At 38.0% G+C, this 17,765-nt stretch overlaps 1 protein-coding gene across 3 annotated transcripts in view; it reads right to left on the bottom strand.

Annotated features, from left to right (window-relative positions):
* Nucleotides 1-16,755, bottom strand: part of Ice2 (interactor of little elongation complex ELL subunit 2) — a 34,978-nt gene extending 18,223 nt beyond the window's left edge. For all 3 annotated transcript variants that reach the window (XM_048332967.1, XM_048332969.1, XM_048332968.1), the window contains exons 1-8: nt 16,673-16,755; nt 14,563-14,667; nt 10,901-11,150; nt 9,348-9,467; nt 7,186-7,323; nt 6,035-6,151; nt 5,730-5,889; nt 4,572-4,753 (exon numbers count right to left, since the gene is read on the bottom strand). In XM_048332967.1, coding sequence (XP_048188924.1) covers nt 4,572-4,753; nt 5,730-5,889; nt 6,035-6,151; nt 7,186-7,323; nt 9,348-9,467; nt 10,901-11,150; nt 14,563-14,667; nt 16,673-16,713 — 1,113 coding nt within the window. In that variant the 5' untranslated portion in view covers nt 16,714-16,755. The remainder of the gene's footprint in view (nt 1-4,571; nt 4,754-5,729; nt 5,890-6,034; nt 6,152-7,185; nt 7,324-9,347; nt 9,468-10,900; nt 11,151-14,562; nt 14,668-16,672) is intronic.
* Between the last annotated feature and the right edge of the window lie 1,010 nt (nt 16,756-17,765).

Below are 17,765 nucleotides of genomic sequence, written 5' to 3'. Positions count from 1 at the left end.
GCTGACAGAACACTGTAGCTAATACCATGGAAATCCGTTTATAGGCTATATATATCACTAATCTGTCAGTTTAAGATTTGGGAGAAAGATTCAACAATCAGAAAGATCAATCTATGTTCAGTTCCACTACCTCTCTGAGCCTCAATTTTCCCATCTCTAATAGAGGGATAAGTAGGATGATGTTTCAGATTTGTTCTAAAGATTAACTGAGAAAATACATAGAAGAATATATTTATTTCTTGGCATAGTGCCTGGCACATAGGAAGTAATCTCTCATTAAATGGCAGCTCTAACTAAAAATAAGAGAAGCAAATTTAGAACAAAAGTCAAGTTAAACTACACATTGCTTACATGAGGGCATCCACTGCTATACACAAGGTTACAGACAAAATACCAGGGTTGAGAGTGTGGCTCAGTGGTAGAGCCAGCTTGAGGCTGAGTTCAAACCCTGGTACCATCAAAGAATTAAATTTTAAAAAATAACTGGACATGACATCGAGAAACAAAAAGAGGAGGAATAATAATGACCAGAATGCAAAAGCACTAGACAGCCACAGGAGGAAGGCAATGCTGAAAGAATGATGATACCCAAGACGAACAGATAATGGTCATGAACTGTGACATGCCACAGACCAAGAGCAAAGGAGACACTCAAAAGTAAAAGTGTGCCAGACACACATGTGTACTTGCCAGTGATGTAGTCTCTAAGTAGACAAAAATACACGGGGATATAGAAAGCATGAATGACATTCATCAAAAGACTGAATGACCAAAAACACATACATAATATACACAGACTACAAAGATATACCTTTTCCCTCCCAAGAATCCGGGGGATGGGGGTGGGGGCATTTCCAAAAAAGGGACTAGAGTTAATAGACAAGACAAAATTTCAACATAGCGCAAGATAAAGTCTGTTAAGGTCTTATTCTGTTTAGAAGGAAATAAAATTAGAAATCATTAAGAAAAAATTGAACAGCAAACCCAAGCACTTGGAAATCAAAAAGAGCATTCAAAACTATTGGATAAAAGAAGTCAAAATGATCATTCCAAAACACCAAGCAACAAAAGTGAGAATGCTGAGCTTGAAGCATCACCACAGGAGGCCTGGTGTGACATTATCTTCCTCTATACATTAGTTCAACGTACTTTTGCTAGAGTCTGATGGAGATCCTAGCAGTCCAGAGGCTCTTACTCCAAAATACATGTGTCTCAAGTCAGACTACAAATATCTGAGAAAACTGATTAGCTTTTGGTTCCCCTTGACTCCTAGGTGTAGCTCTGTGGGTTCCAAGGCATTGATTAAAAACTGCATTCTAACTCTTGTTCCCCTAGTCTCATGATCTGCCAAAAGCACAGTTTATTGCTCAATTGCCTCTTCAGAAGTGGTGAATACTTATCTAGGACAAAAATGACCCTCAGTGACAGGTTTATCCTGTCTTCTCTGGAATCTCAACCCCGTGATTCCTATCCTATCAGCATTTTGATGCTTATAAGAAATGGGTACATTTTCCTCCAGAAATATTTTTCTTAATTGCCAACAGTAATGGGAAGGTCCAAATTACCATTAGGAACACAAGTGACTGCCATTTTCTATCCCTCTGCACCTAACTGATGTGCCTCTGTAGCATTTAGTACCCCCTGACATTCACCTACCACCAACAAAACTCATTCGTAAAAGTCAGATGTAAAAGAAGAAAACATAAGAAGAGTTGAAAGGGCCTTATGACATATACATTGTAAAACTATTGAGGAAAATGGCAAACAGAGAAAAACATATAAACAGATATCAAAGTCAGAGATCATTATCCTTAAAATTCGCTTAAGGAAGTGTAAGAAAAACATATTATTCTCTCTCTTTTTACTCGGTCTGAGTGCTATCCCTTAGCCTCTTGGTGTTCTACCAATTGAGCCACAGTGCCACTTCTGGCTTTTTCTGAGTAGTTTATTGGAGGTAAGTGTCTCATGGGCTTTTCCTGCTCAGGCTGGCATGGAATCACAATCCTTACATCACAGCTTCCTGAGTAGTTAGGATTACAGGCGTGAGCCACTGGCACCTAGTTTTATTCTTTATTCTTAAATTTCTTTCCTTCCTTCATTTCTTCAAGGTTTTGTTTACATGTCCTATCCTCAGATGGGCCTTCTTGGTCATGAGATACCCCATCTCCATTCATCTCAGTTTCCTTTGCTTATTCTACTTTTCTCTACAACATTTATCACGTGTTGTTGTTTTTTTTGGGGGGGGGGGTGAGGGGGGTTGAAGAGGGCTATTGCTTTGTGCTTTGTTTTGGTACTGCTTATTTTTGTCTTTTTTGGTACTGGGGATCGAACCCAGGACATTGCACTTGCTATGCAAGTGCTTTGCCACTGAGCTACATCCCAGCCCTTGGTGCTGCTTATTTAATGTCTGTCCTCTTAATACTAATGCAAGCTCAGACTTTATTCTTATCCATGGCTATATTCTCAGTGCGTAGAACAGAATCTCTACTCAATAAAAATTTGTGGAACAAATGGTTTTCTATAAAAGGAATACTTTACTTTAATAACCATATTCGAGATATTTTTAAATACACAAAATTAAAGCAGATATTTATACAATACCAAGTATTATCCTAATGCTTTACACATAGTAACTCATTTAAACCCAAACAACCATGAGTTAGTTGGTATGATACCCATCTTACAGATGAGCAAATTAAACAGAGAGATTATATAATCAGCCGATGTTGATTAGGTTTACTGAACAATATTAACAATCTGGCCAAATACTCTCTATACCAATGAAACTCAGTTCCTTTTCATACTTAAGAAATCTTGAATGAGACCAAATTAAAACCGCAGATTAGTCACCACCAAGATCACCACATCACAGAGCTGTTAACATACACGCTACAAACAACTGCTCACAAACTTTAAGGGTTACAACTGTGCAGTTAACACTCATGATAACCAAATTGTGTAGGTATTTTCCAACTTTTCATTTATGAAAAAAAAAAAACAACCAACTAAGGCTTGTGGAGTTCAAAGTCCATTTCAAGTTTGAATGTAACAACTGAGAAGTCTTCTGCACCCATAGAGTTCATTTGTAAAAGTACAATCACATTCACCCAGACTTCAGGACTGAGGGCTCACTATTCTACACAGACATCTATAGCTACTTGGTCCCCGGCAGTATGTAAACATAGTGCAGATTTGTACATGCAGGTAGAAACACGTTTTTAACAAATAATCAACCACATTTGCTTATAAGCTTTCAAAAGTCCACACATAACCTTTAAGAAAATGGATCTGTTATCTAGTAGGTCTCATTTTGTGACCTTTAGAATTCTAAGATTTTACTTTGAGGTTTGGAATCCACTGAAATAAATCTTTGGAACATAACCCAAGTATTTTATAGCTGTGCAACATACACTTCATATTCATAGATGACACACATAGCCTCACTGAAGTAAGAATTTCCTTTTTTGTGGTTTTTTCAGTTAATAACCATTCACCTTTATGTGCTTTGGTACATTTATATGTGCTGTGTAGTGATCACTAAGGATACAAAGGTTATCCACCATTTCAACCATTTATCATGTTATGAAAACATTTAAATTCCTTTATTCTCAGTGTTTAGAATTAGCTGAGCTACAGTCTCTTTTCTGCATAACAGATCAGCAGAACTTACATCTCCTAACTCACCAGACTTTATACGTATGCCATAAACTTTCCCCAGTCCCCCTCTCCCCCAGCCTGAGAACCACAATTCTGCTTTCCATCTCCATGAGATAATGTGCAGCCTTTGTAGGTGCCTGCCTTAGATCACTTAATGTTTTCATCTGCAGGTATGTCCATGGTGCTGCAAATGATTTTGCAAAAGTAAAACCTTCTTTTTAAAGGTCCAATAGTATTCCAGTGTATTGATATACCATGTTTTCTTTATCCCATTAGCAGACACTTAGATGGATTCCATATCTTGGCTACTCTGCAAGCAATATAGGAGTTCAGCCATCTCTTTTGCTCCTTTTATCTTAAAAAAATATGCATATATATCTTTTTAAAATATGTATATAGAAGAGTGAGAATATGGATCCCGTGTTAGTCCTATTTCTGATTTTTTTGAGGGACCTCTATGCTGTTTTCCCCTGGGGCTGTACTGACATATATTTCCACCAACACTGTATAAGAATTCCCCTTCCCTGTACCCTCACCAGCATTGGTTCTTTTTAAAAATATTTTTGATTATATCTATTCTAACCAAGGGAAGATGTTAGGTCATTGTGGTTTTGGTTGCATTTTCCTGACGATTAATGATGTTGAACATTTTTCATATACTTGTCAGCTGTCTGCACATTTTGTTTTGAGAAATGTCTATTCAGATCATTTTCCCATAAAAAAAAATTAGATCCATTTTTAAGTGCAACATCAAAACTATCATATTAGCGGTGGACCACATAATGTTTTGATACATGCAAACTGTACACTAAAGACAAAATTTCTCACTAAGTTCAGAGACTTGCAAGAAAACCTTATGGCTCAAAAGGATAAACAAGTCCATTCTCCTGAGGGAGGGGAATAGCATTACATACGTCCATCTCAGGCACGGACTCTTCAGGTTTGTCCATGAATACTGCAGAGACTGGAACCGATGTGTTTTTGGACATCATACATTTTAACGGAACTTCATGGAAGATTTGATTTCTCTCTCTCATTGTCATTTGCTTTGGGGGAAGTGGTGAATTAATATAAATGACTTTAACTGGTTTGGAACCTTAAAATAGAAACAGAAACAAAGGTGTAATTAGTATTTTGTAGTCTTTTCTTGTTTTTATGAACTCAAGGCCTCCCACTTTACCACTTAAACTACAGCCCTCGTCTTTTGTTCATACGTTGTTTTCTGATAGGAACTTGCTAACTCTGCCAAGGCTGGACTTGAACTCATAATCCTCCTGCTCCTACCTGCCGAGTAGCTAGCATTATAGACATATATCCACCATGCCAATCTTTTATTAAAAACAAACCAGAAGAATCAATAAACAAAGAGACATTGGATAAGGAAGGTTGCACATGTCTCTTATATGCCATCTTGGATTAGAGGATTTTCAAATGCATTAGTGATTTAACTGAGAAAACCCAAGAGGGAAGAGATCCTTCCTAACAATGTATAAAAAGGGTTATCTAGTTTCCATCAATGTACTCATTATTTGTGATAAAATTCTTACCACAGAGAATATATTACATCTAAGTCTAATTTTTACTTCTGTTTCATTAGCTTTTCACTTATTATTTGTGGTGTTGTATTTAATAAAATTAAATGTAAAAGCCACATAAAATAAATATAAGCCATCACAATAGAGAGGGATAGTCTTTTGAGTAGAGGAAATAATATGCAAACATTAATTTCATTGTTGAAGGAGAGACTATCCAGCTGATTAGAAGTATAGGCCTACATTAATTCTGATTTCCCTTAACAGACAAGGAAGTAAGTCCTGGAAACTCACCCATTGAAGTTACCTAATGAAGTACTGCATTCTTTTGGTCCAGTGAAAGACATCAGCATCTCATTATTTCATGTGGTCTGGCCACTAAATCACAATTACTTTTTCTCTTTCACCCCAGGTGCTACAGACCGAAAACTTCATATAGGAGTCAATTTTCCTATAGCTTTCTATAAATTTACACTGTCTTTCAATCAAGATTTCATCTTAACACAAGAGAGTGTTACTTTCCACCACAGCTCCACAAACCTGCAACAGGCACTAGTTGAACACACACTGGAATCTCCCACTGTTCCTTGTAGTTGGGTCCATGATTATTTAGTAATGTAAACAATGATTGACTAGTGAGAGCTATCTGAGGATGGTACCTTGAAACAAGCTTCTCAGCATTTGGATCTTTACTGATATCCTGAAAGACAAGTTGTTACTTGGTTACACTCATTTAAATGTCTTTGATGAAGTAAATGAAAAGAAGGGAGAAAGCCACAATGGGGACTTGGGAACCCCCAGGCTGTGTCTGTGGATGCAGAGATTGCTGAGGCTTAACTACTTACAGAGTGCAAAGCTTCAGCGATTTCTTTTGGTATTTCAGTGGAAGACATGGCATCTTTTGAGAGATATAACTTTGCCGGCATTGAGGGAAATACCGTCTTCACAAATTTGACATTGCCCTAAATACAACAACAACAACAAAAGAATCGGCTGTTATAAAAATCCTAATTTATTTTTCCCCTAAAAACAGTAACTTTCATCATAGGAAAGACTCATCATTCTACTAGATTCAGATGTCACATTTAGGACCTTTCGTTAAGTCAAGATGTTCATTCATGTTTTGGGTTTTTTTTTTGTGTGTTTTTTTTTGTGGTGGCCAGTCCCGGGCCTTGAACTCAGGGCCTGAGCACTGTCCCTGGCTTCCTTTTGCTCAAGGCTAGCCCTCTGCCACTTGAGCCACAGCACCACTTCTGGCCGTTTTCTATATATGTGGTGCTGGGGAATCGAACCCAGGGCTTCATGTATACAAGGCAAGCACTCTTGCCACTAGGCCACGTTCCCAGCCCCTCATTCATGTTTTCGACTCACAACTCCTACCAATGTGTTTTTGTTGTGATCTTTTTCAAAGTCCAAGAGAAGCGTTTCATGGAATTTTCCATGCAATTCCATTTTCTCTTTATGAAGCACAAATCAAAAGGAGACAGTAGAAACTAAAATATGCTCTCTATACAGTTTTAATATGTCTGTGAGCAAATTTCCTTTAAAAAATAAAAAGCTTCTTATTGGGCACTGGTGGTTCACACCTATAATCTTAGCTACTTAGGAAGCAGAGATCTGAAGACTGAGGTTCGAAGCCGGCCAGGTGAAACTCTTACCTCTAGTTAACGATAAAAAGCTGGAAGTGAAGCTGTGGCTCAAGTAGTAGAGAACTAGCCTTGAGCAAAAAAAAACTAAAGGCCAACACCCAAGTGGTAAGTTCAAGCCCTAGTACTGGCACAAAATAAATAAAAAGAACTTCCTATTTATACTCTGGAGCATTAAGAAAAATGGGGAATTAATAATGCTATTGTTTTCTTAAAATATCAAACCTTTGTTTCTATTAAAAAAAACAGATGTATGTTACAAATTCAAAAAGTTACTTAATTTTCATTCAAAATTTAACAATATGAATATGAAACACATCAACCCTATGCTTTCAATCTGATGACCTTACCAACACAAGAAGGGTTTTTTCTAATTTCAATCCCATCTCAGTTCTGAATGGGAAGAATCCCATTAAACTGGTGACTTCATGGAGAGAAAAAAATTCTGGGTACTTCTTTATTTGCTCAATGCAAGCTCTTAAAATTTGCTAGGAAACAAAAAGAAAAAAAAACTTGTTACTATTATACTCCTCTAGTAATGCCACAAAATATTTTAGTTACATGTGACTATATAATGAGTCACTGCAAAAGTTAGCTCCAATCCATTAGTCAGGCTTTTTAACAATACACACATATTATATGTTGCTTATTTGATTTCATCTGTTAGTTTTCATAACAAATTTTTAACCTAATTTCCTAAAATACTATCATTTAATCATACTAAAATTAGCAGTCTTATTAAAGTTTAAAGTTTCAGGAGACATGTCATATTTTCCACTCTATTTAAGAAACTGTCCAAGAAATAAAGCCACATGAAAATTTCAACACTGAAAGCAAATTGCACTGAAAGCAATTACATGAATGATTAGAAATAAGTATGTTTAATATTCTATAAAGGTTTCCAACTAGAGTGAATTACCAAATTAGTAGTGTTTGTATAGGCCATTGTAATCTGCAGTCTAAAAAGATAAACAAGAAATGTTATAACTAATTCAAATGATGGAGCACTTGGTATTCCCTTCTCTTCAGTTTTCCAAATATTAATGACATACTAGACAGGAAGGACATACTATTCAGCTCTACTAAGATTTATATATCAATTGTGATAACATGTAAACAACTCAGAGAAGCCTAATAATCAAAGCATACATTATCTTCTAAGATACTTTTTTTTTCTCATGTCAATAAACATTGTCTGAACCTTTGAGAAAATATTTTGGATCACAAAAGCTTGGCAATAAGTATATCTTTATGATATATATTGCTTCTCCTTTCAGATATTTGTAAACTATCTTGTTACAGATCAGTATGTATTTACATATATATATGGATATATTTCAGCTGTAGGCAGGAAACTCTATGAGACTTTCATTTCCAATAAACTAGTTTGAAAGAAAAGAAGAAGGGAGGAGGAGAGGGAGGAAAGGGAAGAGAGGGAGGTGAGGCTTAAAGCAAAAGAAGCTAAAGGATACCACCTAAATGCTGAGCTCAAGCTCCAGGACTGGCACACACACATACATACAGATAACCCAGTATCACCAAAACCAAAACCAAAACCAAGAACTTGTGATACTAATTGACTCCACCTCTAAAGTTCCCCTCCCCTTATGTGATGGTCATTACCAGCTATGAGCATGCAAAAGGAAGCAGTAACTATGTTACAGGGGCTATTCGCCTAACATGTTTATGGTCCCTATCACCCTCAGGCAAGCCCAGCTGGACATGACAGTGCTTTTTACCTGAATTCCACTCAATTCAGTACCTATGAAGAAAGGAAAAATCTATGGGCTTTACACCTCTTCTCTGATAATACACTATCTAAAGTAAAATGCCTCTCACTTCACCTGTCGTTTCACTTGATATCAACCAACAACTGAAGATAATCAACGCAAAATTCCAGAAATAAGCCGTTTGTAAGTTCTAATAAGTTGTGCCTTGTTTTGTGTAGCACGGCAAAAATCTCATGCTATCCAGCTCATCTTGCTCAGGATGAAAATGGCCTCTTTGTCCAGCACACCCACACTGTGGAAATTGCCCCAGGCAGTCTTTCAGTACCCACACCACTTGCCAGAAGGACTGGGAGTGGCACTGTAGGGTTCATGAAAGCCAATAGTAGTCGACTGCCTACCTTGTTCACCTCAGTTTACTTCATTATGCAGACTCTGTATCCCATTACATCATCACAGGAAGGATGGAGTGCAGCAGTAAAGGACAATGTACTCATCTATTTTATTAGTATTATTATTATATTCTTACTATACCTAATATATAGACTTCATCATTGGCATGTACATAGAGGGAAAGGCAGTTTTATAAACATACCGAAAGAAATATACTCCATACACAATTTTGAGATGCTATTAGTTCTATGATTTCAACCCACTAAGAATCAAGGGGCTACAAGTATCTTGTCTAAACAGATCATATTGACAGTTTCCTGTCAATATGGCAGGATGGTCACAGTTCAGAATGTTACCTGTTGGGTGGTAGTGACATAATTTTTTGTTTTTACCTCTGTGAAAAGACGGGCATCATCAGAAAGCATATTATAATCCTGAGCACACTTCTTCGCAGAGTTTTGCAAAAACTTTAGGAATTCAGTCACTTCTTCATTCACATGCTTTTTCATGTCCTGATTTGTAAAAGAGTAGACATGACTTGGAATTAGAAGTTCCATTAAAAAACAAACAAGCAAACAAAAAAAGCCAATCACTTCTCAATCACTGTTCTTGGACTTACAGAAAAATTAGAGAAATAAACCAAAGCAAAGCCCCAAAAGAAGTTGAGTAAAATTGCTACATAATAATGATAAGTATCTGTTAAGAATTCCAGGGACTGGAAGTTAGTGGCAGAGAATAAGCTTCATAAAGTGTAAGCTTAGCACATATGAAGCACTTGCCTTAATCCTTAATATGCAGGTACATGCAACACACATACACACACACAAAACCAAATGAACAGTTGAAAAAATTCCAGAAAACAGAATAGAAAACCAAATATACAATACTACAACACACAGTTAGGAATTCACAAATTTATTTCAGTATGTAAAAAAAAGGAGGGAGACAGGAATGTAGCTCAATGGTAGAGCACTTGGTCAGCATGCACAAGATACTGGTTTACATCCCCAATGGAAATACGAGTGAATGAATCATTTATGAATAAGCATGTTATAAAAGAAGAAAAAAATAGCTTAGACACACAAAAAGTGTGTATTTTCATTAGTAATAGGTGCAAATTAAATTAAGGCTAAATAAGAAATCACCATTTTCCTCATATCCAATTAGAGGCAAAAAAGGCTATATCAGTATTAGTGAAAATAGTTAAAAAAAACACAATTTTACACAGTAGTGCAATACAACTGAAACATTTTGCAGGGTAATTTACTCATCTATAAGTATAGGTCACAGCTTTAAAAACATGCATGGTGTCTGATCTGGCCATTTTAAAGAATTTATCTTAAATAATCACAAGTACGTATAAACATTTAGATGTTCAGTATAGCATCATATATATATAATTCAGAATTTAGAAAGTATTTATAGTAATTAATAATTTAAAATTGTGATGCGTGCAGGTGGCTTAAGTCTGTAAATCCTAGCAACTCAAGAAGTTGAGATCTGAGGATCAAAGTGCAAAGCCAACCCAGCTAGAAAAGTCCTTGAGACTCTACAATTAAACAGCAAAAAGCTGGAAGTGGAGGTGTGGCTCAAGTGATAGAGTGTCGACCTTGAGTAAAAAAGCTAAGGGACAGCCAAGGCTCTGAGTTCAAGCCACCGTACCAATACTAGCACCTAAGCAAACAAAAACTTTAAAATTGTTACAATATGCTTTGTGACAGACTACAGTAAGTTATGTACAGTGAGCTGGACAGACAAGCCTTGAAGTGGAGCAACTGTCTGAATGACATAACAGAACCAACCAAAAGTACTCATTCTCTGTCAAACTCCCTACTTTCTCATTTTTGTAAATATGACCGCGCCTAAAATAATGAAAGAAAATTCAGATAAAAATACTTCCCATTTTTCAGTAGGCTTAATGAAACCTGAAGACTACAATACATACCAAATACTGCAAGTATTCACTTCTGTTGATTCCAACGGCTTTGGAATTTGCTGGAATCTTTGCATATTTAACTAACAAATCCACATAAGTCCTCTGCTCTCTCTGTGAGAAGCGAGAGAAACGAGGATAGGGAACTCTTGGTTTTGGAAGAAGAACCATTCCAACTTTCTCCTTTGTTTGAGGTGCTGAACTAACTGTGGGCTCATTTTCCACAGAATTTGCTGAGGCATTCAGATTTTCTCCTATACGTCTGGAAAAAAAAAATCAATAATTTACAGTGCTTTTCCCATGAAGATTACTCTCACGGAACTTCCCGGCTCTCAATCAAAAGGGAGAATGCAGTTGATTAACAGAGTAAAATAAACTGTGGATTGTTACCCAGCTCTGCCACCTGGGTTTGACGGCAGTCACAGAGTGCTGAGTAAGGCTTCTGGAGGAAAGGGTCACAGTGGAAACTCACCTTCAACCACCTGATGACGAGAAGAGGGGAAACTCCCATTAGCTATTCAGTTGGCAGGGATTTCTTTCCTTTCAGTAAGAGTGGGAGGCCATTCTTGCCCTTATGTTTGTGTTTGCATATTATTACAATACTTAAAAAAAACCTTTTCATTAGCAAACATTTATAGCACAAGTAGGCTTCATTGTGGTAACTCCCATACATGCATAGGGTACTTTGAACACGTTCACCCTCTACTATCTTCTCTTCAGTTTCCCCTTCCCTCCCCACTTTTAAACAGGATTTCATTGTGCTATTTCCATATACATATTCAAACACATATATTGGGCACTCAGATCCTCTTTACCCAAGTACCTTCTCCTTTCCCCCTGGTAATCAGTCCCTCTTTTTAGACTTAGTACCAGTACCACCACCACCACCACCACCACCACCATTATCACCATCATCATCAGTGGTAGAGCACTCACCATGCCCAGCCCTTCAGTCATAACTACATCTCACTACATCAGTGTTTCTAGGGGAGCAGTGTCTATGCATTTACATATTAAAAATCAAGTATAAATTATTTTTCTTTCCTTTCACTTTCATGTGTATGTTTGTGTGTATGTTCATGTGTGTGCTGCATGTGAATTTATGGCCTCATGATTCAGCTTGGCTTTTCCACTCAAGGCTAATACTCTACCATTTTAGCCACATATCCACTTCACTCTTTTATCTAGTTAATTGGAGATAAAGAGTCTCACAGGCTCTTCTGCCCAGACTGGCTTCAAACTCTAATTCTCAGATCTTAGCCACCTAAGTCGCTAGGATTGCAGGTGTGAGCCACTAGCATCTGGCTGCTAATAATGATTTATTTTATATCACTTTTGTAATTACTCTATAATATGGTAAAAATCCCAAAATTTGCAAAGTTACTTTAGAAGAAGATTTAGGCCTCCACAATAAAGCAAAATACTGAAGAAAACTTTCTTTTTTTTTTTGGCCAGTCCTGGGGCTTGGACTCAGGGCCTGAGCACTGTCCCTGGCTTCTTTTTGCTCAAGGCTAGCACTCTGCCACTTGAGCCATAGCGCCACTTCTAGCCTTTTCTATACATGTGGTGCTGAGGAATCGAACCCAAGGCTTCATGTATGTGAGGCAAGCACTCTTGCCACTAGGCCATATTCCCAGCCCTGAAGATAACTTTCTTAGGGCTCAACCATGAACGAAAAACTAATAAACAGAGCTGATCAGTTAATGGGAAAATAATTTTGGAAATTAAACTTAGGATGCTCAAGTTGATTTTGAAAATACAGGAGAAAGAAGCTATACTTACAGCTATGAAAGTTTCTGCAATAACTGTATAAAAATAAGCACATTTTAGGTTAACCCAATGAATATTAACTGCTGATCTTGGGAGAAATGTATTCCAGCAAATTGATTTCTCACTCGGAAATGTCTGGAGAGCTATTCAAACCTAACGGTATTGTGTCCGTAGCTCTTAGCAGCTCTGCCTCCCAGCTGTCTCTCTGAATATGAGAACATGCCTGTCCTCCTGGCACACACTGGCAAATTTAATTAAGCTGCTGCAGCAACAAGATGCTGACTCAGATATGCCACCGTAGGAATGTCAAGAAATCTAGCTGCTTAAATTGGCTACATTCAGCAAAGACTGGAATCAAGACCATTTCCAAGTGCAGTGCTGTCAAAATCTTCATCAGGTGCAAAGCAAAAGCATCTGACAGGGCTTCTCTATCCGCAGTTACAACATTGTATTTTATTCTGGCTGATGGTTTGAAGTTTCCTCCCTTCATTTTGTCAATGTTTTTTACTTAAAGTTTTTTGGGGGGTGGGGTGGGAGGTGGGGGAAAGAAAAGCAGTTCTCCTACTGTTCATTTCCTATCTTATACCTACTAGATTGCTAGCCTCTTTAAAAGCAGCATTTGGAAATGGTTAAGTCTGGGCTCTCTCTCAGATCTTTCTGTTCAATTTGCTTTAGATATTAAATGGGTTAAAAGGAGTTTTGTTTTTAAAGTTATTTTCACCAGGCACAGGTGGCTCACACCTTAATGCTAGCTACTCAGAAGACTGAGATCAGGGTTGAAAGGCAGCCAGGACAGTAAAGTCTGAGACTTTATCTCCAATGAATAACCAGAAAGTCAGAAGTGGAGGTGTGGCTCAAATGGTAGAGTGCTAGACCTGAGAGAAGCTGAGGGACATGTCCAGGCCCTGAGTTCAAGCCCTAGTGCCAGCACAAAAGAAAAACAAACAATATGAGGGACGAAGTAACAAACAGTACAAGTAATGTATCCAATGCCTTAATGTATGAAACTGTAACCTCTCTGCACATGAGTTTGATAATAAAATTTTGAAAAAAAAAAAAAAGAAAAACAAACAAAAAAAGCTACTTTTCCCAAGTAGACTTGAAACTCAATCATAAATATCTGCAACCAGAACCTTGAAATAAAAGCAAATATTTATAGTGGCTATTTCTATATGAATGGCTCAAAGGATACTTGAGTTTTCTCATTTACTCTCATGCAAAACTTCTCAATTTTTTAATATTTCACAGAAAAATTTAACAGCATATTAACTTTTCACTTTGTTCATGTGCAAACACACAGTTCTACTGGTCCCTTTTTCTTAAACATGTACAGAATGTGGTCAAAAGACAGGGTTTTTATGTTGAAACTGAAAGCTAAAATCCTTTTTGTGGAGAGATAAGGGAAGAAATAAAAACTTCATGTTGTTGCAGGCAGTATAATGAAAGGTATCAATGTGTTTTAAATGTCTAGGAGAACACAGAAGTAAAAAGAAAAAAAGACTAGCTGAATTAATTTAAAATACATCTATAATGAATATGCACCCATTAAGACTAGAAATAAAATCTGATGTACACATGTATATATATTTATGTATTCATTTTCTATTTCCTTCTGTGTCTATATGCATATATGGAAATAAATGGGAAATAGGAATATAAATATGAATATTAATGAAAAAAGGAAAATATGGCATTCTGCAGTTTTTACAATTATGATTTCATTTTGTATGTATTCGTGTATATGTATAGATAAGTGTTCATGACTGGAGAAAGGTAAATACCTAAGTGTTGACAGTACTGTTCTTGCATTTTTCACATTATAACTACAGTATGTTTAATAATGGACATAGATACCAAATTTCAACAGTTACATATTAAAATCACCAAATAAATAAAGACATTACCTGTTAGATAAAGTAAACAGTTCTTTTAAACTTGGAGCTAAAGAATGATCTTTATAATTTTCTTGAGAGAAAAAAGTCTTCAGGCCATTTTTGGGAGAAATATCCCTGTGAAATAGTAATGAACTTGTATTTAACAATGCAGTCTCTTGTCAGACCCAGAAGCAAGATGCAAGAACTACAGTGTATGCTACATGCCCTCCACCCCCATTTCCCAGACAATCACTTCTTAATAGGTTTGATTTCATATGCCAGATCTGAGTGCTTAGATTGTTGTACTGTCTGGGAGTTTTAAGTTCAGGCTGATTAGGAAATCCACTCCCCCAATCCACTCCCCCCGACGTTCACCCTTGTTTTAACAGGGTAGTAGTTAATTAAATAAGCAGGAAGGGCCTTGAGCATTAAATACAGAGCTCATCACTGGGAGGTATGATATGAACATGTTTGGGTGCTGAAAAGGAAACACTTCCCAACTGATTTCTGTTGCTTACACTAGTGAACCAGGCCTAAAGATTAAATACCCTACATAGCTTTATTACTTGGCCTCCCCAGGTTCTGTGATAAAAGTGTGTCTTTACCAGTATTACCTCTGAAGTGGCATACAGTTCTGTAACAACTAATTGAGACTGAGTGTTCTGTGGAAAAGGAGAGTTCCAAGGGCTTTGATTTTGGGCAAAGGCTCAAGACCATATTTGGCTTCACAATAATATGTAAAGTGGCTTTGTTTATAGCCCTTATAAGAAACACAAATATGCAAGCCTTTAAAAAAAAAAACTACAACAGAACACTCTATAATCAAATCCAGCTACTGGCTGTCCCTTTCACCTAGTGGAAAATTCTAGCATATTTCTCCCAAACTCATCTTTGCTTTTTAAAAGCACTTACTAAAACAAACACCTATAACTAAGGTATTAACAATAAAATTGGAATTTCTCATTTGCTTGTACCAATGCAAAGTTTATTACTTTGTAGTGGGACAGAATCTATAACTCCTCATTAATTTCTGAAGTTTCCATACACCAGTCAGTCCACAACAACAAGGTAGAAGGCTTAAGGAATTATGAACTGTTTAGGGATCGGAGAGCAGCTGCAATAAACAAGTATTATTGAACACAGTGGTTTAATGATTTTTGAGTCAGGAACTACTTAAAAAAAAATGTTTTGGATCTAGGAGATAGCGGCCTAGCTACTCAGGAGGCTGAGATCTCAGTTCAAAGCCAGCCTGGGCAAGCAAATTTATCAGTCTTATGTTCAACTAACTAGCAAAAAGCCAGAAGTAGAGGTGTGGCTCAAGTGGCTGAACACTAGCCTTGAGTGAAACAGCTAAGCAAAAGCAGGAGTTCAAGACCCCGTACCAACCAATACATAAAGAAACCAAACAACCTTTTGTAACCTTTGTATCCTCAACTGGCTCAATATGAAATGTTTAGTATAATGGTGTGAAGTAGCAATTATGCCAGTAACAATCTTGAGTCTTGACTTGTTATTTGAGGGGTGCGAGTCCATTAGCTATAACTCAACAGTATTTAATCTGTTTATTTGTTTTGTTTTTGTTGCCAGTCCTGGGGCATAGACTCAGGGCCTGAGCACTGTCCCTGGCTTCTTTTTGCTCAAGGCTGACACTCTACCACTTGAGCCACAATGCCACTCCTGGCTTTTATCTCTATATGTGGTGCTGAGGAATCGAACCCAGAGCTTCATGTATACGAGGCGAGCACTCTACCACTAGGCCATATTCCCAGCCCAAATGTGAGGCCTTATTTTTTGTTGTTTTTGCCAGTCCTGGGGCTTGAACTCAGGGCCTGAGCACTGTGCCTGGCTTCTTTTTGCTCAAGGTCAGCCCTTTGCCACTTGAGCCACAGCACCACCTCTGGCCGTTTTCAATATATGTGGTGCTGAGGAATTGAACCCAGGGCTTCATGTATACGAGGCAAGCACTTTTGCCACTAGGCCATATTCCCAGCAACAGTATTTAATCTGTTAAAATGAAAATAAATAAATCCTGTTTTATCTGGTTTCTTCCAGAGCTCTCCAGACCGGAAACCCCCCCCTTTCTTGTGTCCATTACCAACCCTGCTTCACTCTAAAGTGGATGATGAAGAGACAGACTCACCAGTTCAGTCTTGGTTCACCCATGCTCATGCTGGAATTCATCTTCCTTTATTTCTACTTCACTCGAGTCCACAGTTCTGCGGCCTGGCTTTAGGCTCTGGATGGAAGGCAGGATCCTCCCAGCCTCTACATTTAACTGATAGGAAAAAAAGAAACACAAAGATTAAGATCAAAACCAAAGGACTGGGTAGGTCACATGCCATTAACTCAAGTAAGAAGTAAACGATCTTTCGCTGGCCTGTAATCCTAGCTACTCAACAATCTGATATCTGAGGATCTTGGTTCAAAGTCACAGTGAGACTCATCTCCAATTAACAACTCAAAAAACTGGAAGTGACTTTGGTAGACTGCTAGACTTGAACAAAAGAGCTCAGGGACACAGAGCCCAAGCCCTGAGTTCAAGACCTACCCCCAAAATCCTTTGCTTGAAGTCTACCCTCCACCAACTCTGCCACCTAAAACACAGTAGGAGCTGGCAGATGAATGTTACTTCGGTTCTTGGGAGCAGCAATGAGTCCTTTTCCACAAAATTTAGGAAAGATGCAAGGAGTGTCACTCTTAGGACAGAGTTAATAGGAGCCAGGCACTGGTGGCTCATGCCTGTAACCCTAGATGCTGAGGAGGCTGAGATCTGAGGATCACAATTCAAAGCCAGCCCAGGGCAAGAAAGTCTGTCAGACTCTTATTTCCAATTAATTTGCAAAAAGCCACAAGTGGAAGTGTGGCTCAAGTAGTAGAGTGCCAGCTTTGAGTGAAAATCTGAGGGGCAGCACCCGGTCCCTGAGTTCAATCCCCAGTACAGGCACAGAACCAAACCAGAAGGACGCTCTTGGTGGTTTACACACCACACCACCATATGATGAGGCAGTGCAGGTCCTGGCTCTCCTCCACAACCCGACTGCTAAAAAGAAACTGCTTCCATTTCCCCGGCCTGCCTTCTCAAGTAGACCCAGTGACCCTTTGGAGAAGTCTTAGCTTCTCGACATCCGTGGGGCTTCTTTCCCACGGGCACCCAGTGTCACACACAGCCTGTCCGTGCCAAGACGCCTCAGCTCCCAGTCACCGACGCCACCAGGCCCAGCTCGGCTTAGAGG

Source organism: Perognathus longimembris, chromosome 23 (genome assembly GCF_023159225.1).
Source record: "Perognathus longimembris pacificus isolate PPM17 chromosome 23, ASM2315922v1, whole genome shotgun sequence".
NCBI lineage: Eukaryota > Metazoa > Chordata > Mammalia > Rodentia > Heteromyidae > Perognathus > Perognathus longimembris.
This window is presented reverse-complemented; position numbering and strand designations above follow the sequence as displayed.